This window comes from Ochlerotatus camptorhynchus, unplaced genomic scaffold, assembly GCF_037179485.1.
Source record: "Ochlerotatus camptorhynchus isolate MF236.1 unplaced genomic scaffold, CSIRO-AGI_Acam_v1.1 ptg000543l, whole genome shotgun sequence".
Classification (NCBI taxonomy): Eukaryota; Metazoa; Arthropoda; class Insecta; order Diptera; family Culicidae; genus Ochlerotatus; species Ochlerotatus camptorhynchus.
The window spans coordinates 1-5280 of record NW_027041026.1 but is presented as its reverse complement, the minus strand read 5'-3'; the positions used below and the strand labels follow the sequence as shown (position 1 = coordinate 5280).

Sequence of the window (5280 nt, the reverse complement as noted above, 5' to 3'; positions counted from 1 at the left end):
TGAGTGGAAACAGTGAACAAATATCACTGTTTCTTCAGTCACTTTATCTGCGTGCATCCAAAACAGATGTATGCAAAATTGGGAGTGTTTTTGGGTGTATAATAAAAATATGACAATAAGTTAAAATTTACCATGGTGGACGTTTAAGGCACTTTGTCATCTCATGGTAGTTATTCTTTTTTTTTATACAATTTTTGTTCATTTGATAGAAATTTTCATCACTTTGTATATTTTGCATAACATTGGAAAGATTGGCGATATTTCACCAAGTTCTAAAAGTTCGCGAGTGTTTTTGCGTAACTCTCACATTATTATTTTTTTCATCATATTTTGATCAGTTTTAGATAGAAAATTGTATTTTGTCACATATTTTAAAAACGTTTTATACATCATATTGATTATAACCGAAACATGACTATCATTAGTTAGTTTTTGTCTCTCATTTCTCAATTTTTCTTAAGGTATACTAGACTTAGCCACAGCTAACATCTCAAAAAATGACTGATTTCAATTTTCTCGCGATTTTGAAGACCACCTGGATTATATGATTTGGATCAACAACTATAGTACGTCTCAAACTTGAAAATAATTTAAAATATTACCCAAAATGGCCAAAATAGAAGAACGAAAAAACTGGGTGCCATTACCCATACACATTGGTTCAACTTAAAATCATTTGTCCTTAAGTTGGTTTTAGTACACAATAAAAATTTCAAACAACCCATTACTTATGGGGGAGAGGAGTTTTCGCAATAATATTTAACATACAACAACCCCAGTCACTAAGCAACTTTTCAATAGAGATAAATTATAAGTAATTATAAAGCCCATCTTATATGTCAAACTTCGATCGTGTACTAGTATTAAGTTGAACCAAATAAAATTAAAATCGCCAAAAATATCGCATGACCTGGGCGGCACCGCCTCCCCTCCGGTAAGCTCCGTATCTGTACTTGGCAATCTGTTGTCTTCGAGGTGCAATGCGTGGACGAGCACGGTACTGTGATACACCATAGACTCTATTCCAAGGAAACTTGTACTCCGTATAAATGCGTTGATGTCTCATCGGAGCAAACTGACGACGCAATGATGGAGATCGTGGCGGTCCTAAGTACCAGTTAACGATAGTACGTGGTACGGGATTACATGATCCTGAAATCGTAGTGGGATTAACCACCACAGGAGGCTGCGTGATAACGTCGTAATTATCATAATTGGGATACAGGCCAGGATCAACGCCACCATTTACTCCTGTGGTAGGGTTCACGTAGTTGTAGTCTGGTGTTCCGATCGTTTGATAATCCGTGCCGGGATAATTTATATCCGTGCCGGTATTATAATCTGGATAGCTTGGATACGCAGGGCTTGCAGTTGCTGTATTGTAGTCTCCGTAGTCATACTGAGCAGCCACATGGTTCTGAAATTTGAAATGATAGTGAACAAATGTGAACGGGTGGTCAATATGTGGATTATAATTACCAATAGAAACACTAAACTCAACAGAAATTTGACTTTTTTGAGCAACATTCTCTCGAGAACTTCCAAATAGAACTAAGTAAATTATGAATTGTGCCACAATATGGATCCGGGGTAGATCAATTTAAATCACATTACATTTACGCAGAATCACGGATAATAAGTAGGAACACAATTTACCAGGAGAAACGTCCTTGATTAAGTTGAATTGAATGCGACAACAATAAATACAATGTATTGTAATTTTCCGCAGTAACTTTGAACTCACAATTAAAATGAAAAGCATGCAATCTATGACTTAATTCAAATGATGAAACGCCATGTATGTATATATGTAATGAGAAACCACCACCAGTGCAAGACCTTCCATGACGTACGGTTCCTGCAAATGGCAAGATCATACCATGCAACCCTATAAAAGTATGAAAGGCCAAAACGGAAGTGTGTGTGTGTGTGTATGTGTGTGTGTGTGTGTGTGTGTGTGTGTGTGTGTGTGTGTGTGTGTGTATGTGTGTGTGTGTGTGTGTGTGTGTGTGTGTGTGTGTGTGTGTGTGTGTGTGTGTGTGTGTGTGTGTGTGTGTGTGCGCATGGGTGTGTGTGTGTGTGTGTGTGTGTGTGTGTGTGTGTGTGTGTGTGTGTGTGTGTGTGTGTGTGTGTGTGTGTGCGCCTGTGTGTGTGTCCCTGTGTGTGTCTGTGTGTGTGTGTGTGTGTGTGTATGTGTGTGTGTGTGTGTGTGTGTGTGTGTGTGCGCATGGGTGTGTGTGTGCGTGTGTGTGCCTGTGTGTGTGTGTGCCTGTGTGTGTGTACCTGTGTGTGTGTGCCTGTGTGTGTGTGTGTGTGCGTGTGTGTGTGTGTGTGTGTGTGTGTGTGTGTCTGTGTGTGTGTGTGTGTATGTGTGTGTGTGTGTGTTTGTGTGTGTGTGTGTGTGTGTATATATATATATATATATATATGTATATATATATATATATATATATATATATTTATATATATATATATATATAAATATATATATATATAAATATATGTATATATATATATATATATATATATATATTAGACCTGTTCATTTTAAACGAAATGTTCGGAATGTAACGAGTCAACCGTGATTACTGTTCGTCATGTTAATTTGAACTTCTGTGACGCTCTTAATTAATAGCACCCTGGAGAGTGGATTTAGAGTAATGACGCCTTCAGTAAAGTTGATGGGTATGACATATTGCATCTTTGGAAGATATGAATTTTGTGATTAATCCCGCTAAAAGTGAGATGAAAAGTTTATTTTTTCACAATGTCGAGATAGAGGGTTAACGTCTTGAGCAAAGTTATAGCAAATATGGTTATAAACAACTTTTTTGAAGACATAAACGTCCTCAATGCACTAAAAAACTTAAACGCGTCGAAAGGGTATGGACCTGACGGCATCGCACCCATATTTTTGAAAAACCTTTCTGTAGAACTCGCATTTCCTCTAGAGCGTCTTTTCAACATGTCTCTGAAAAATGGAAAATTCCCTGAAATTTAGAAATCATCTTATTTGGTACCTATTTTCAAATCAGGTGCAAAATCAGACATTCGAAATTATCGTGGAATTGCTATTATTTCTTGCATTCCAAAACTTTTTGAATCAATCGTAAACGGCAATATTTTTCAGCAGGTGAAAAATCTAATTACAAGTAAACAGCACGGCTTTTTTAAAGGTCGCTCAACTACCTCTAATCTTCTAGAATATGTATCTTTCATTATTAAAGCGTTGGACAGTGGCAAGCACGTTGAAGCGCTATACACCGACTTCAGTAAAGCATTTGACCGCATCGACATACCATTATTAATCCTCAAATTGCAGAAAATAGAAATGGAGCCTGGACTTTTGAATTGGCTTCAATCATACCTAACACATCGTAAACAAATAGTTCGCTTTCAAAATAAACTTTCAGAACCAATTTCAGTCACCTCTGGGGTACCCCAGGGTTCTCATTTAGGCCCACTTCTTTTTATTTTGTACATAACCGACATTTCCTACATACTTAAAAAAAAATTGCTTGTATATGCAGACGACATGAAGCTCTTTATGGAAATAAGTAATTCTAGCGATGCAGAAGAATTCCAGAATGAAATCAATATATTCCACACCTGGTGTAGTAAAAGTCTACCCAACTAACATTTTCAGCTTAGTAAGCCAACTTTTCCAGCATTGTGCTGTAAAGTAGCTGAAAAGAAGCTACATATACAGCTACAAGCAAAAGCTAGCAAAATAGTTTTGGAGAACGTTTACTCAACTTTCTCACAACCATTATTCAATTTGTCAGTCGCACTGAATAACATCAGCCAATAAACGCTAATGTCACTTCTATACACACACTAATCAACTTTCCACTTGTAGCTGCAAAACAAAGCTAACAAAGTGAATATATTACTCATTTGATGGCTTCTACACAACCAACCACTCTTGCTGAATAACATAAACATCAAAAGTGCTTTTTCATCAACTAAACAACCTGTACTCAGCTTATAAGCTGTGTTAGAGCAACTTCGGAAGCATTTTCACAGTTAACTAGGTTTATTTTTAGACGTGTGCAGTTTTACAGCTTTTACTCTGTTCTATTATAACTAGTCGAGAAAAGTGATTCGTGTGCTCTATTATAAAGCCTCTACTCAGCAATTTTGTTGTAGAAGGGAATGTTGATTTGTTTACATAAGTTCAAAGTGTTGGCGTAGCACAGTTGGTAGTGTCAAGGTTTGCCAATGAGGTCGTCTCGAGTTCGATTCCAGGTTCCGGTGCAGGGTAAATAATTTGGTGATGATTTGTAACTAATTTCGATTAATTTGATTTACAGCAAAATAAACTCAATAACTTCCTTCATAAAAAAGCGTAAACAATATTTAACCCGGCTTCAAGAGAAAGCTGTGTAGTGATTATTGAATAACCGGGAAAAGGTTGAATAAGCGCCTTTCAAGTTCACACACAACTAAACAGCAGGATAACAGCTGTATAGAAGCGTTAATGGATATGCAATAAGAGCTTCTCCCGACCGTTCCAACAGCCATAAGTAGCTGAGTAAGTTCGCCAGATTTGCTTGTATAGAGGTTGAGTAAAGGTTTCTTCATATCGTATAACGTTTGAATACAGCTTGAGACTGTATAAATGAAATGAGTAAAGCGTTTACATTGTGAAAATTGTTAGTTGGGTACTTCAACTGAAAGTAAAAAAATGTACTGCAATAGCATTTAGCAGAAAAATTGAAACACCGCATATTGAAATATCATTAGGCAACCAAATAGTAGAAAAAAGCAAAATTGTAAGAGATTTAGGTGTAATCCTAGACTCCAAACTAATTTTTATAGAACATTATAATATGTACTATCATTAGTAAAGCAAACAGAATGCTAGGCTTCATCAAAAGGTTCAGTCATAATTTCGAAGACCCATACACTATTAAGCTATTATATACCACATATGTAAGGCCAATTCTGGAATACTGGCACCTAGTATGGAATCCATACATTTCCACACACGAAGAACGCATAGAATCTGTCCAAAAACAATTCCTTTTATATGCTTTACGTAAATTGAATTGGACTGCATTTCCGTTACCATCTTATGAAGCGCGCTGCATGCTCATCAATATACAAACACTTAAGGAGCGCCGCCAATTTGCAATGCTTTTCTTCATCAACGACATTATTTCAATACGCATAGATTCGGCAGAAATTCTCGCACAATTAAACTTTTACACACCTTGTCGATATCTTAGAACACGGAATTTATTTTCAGAAAAATCGTACAGAACAAACTATGCAAAA

General features: G+C 36.5%; 1 protein-coding gene across 1 annotated transcript; it reads right to left on the bottom strand.

Moving 5' to 3' along the window:
* Positions 1-832: 832 nt before the first annotated feature.
* LOC135713184 (uncharacterized) lies at positions 833-1417 on the bottom strand (the record flags this gene model as incomplete). The annotated part of the gene is made up of 1 exon (XM_065236295.1): positions 833-1417. A coding segment is annotated over one exon (534 nt), but the record flags the coding sequence as incomplete, so codon positions are not given.
* Positions 1418-5280: the final 3863 nt, after the last annotated feature.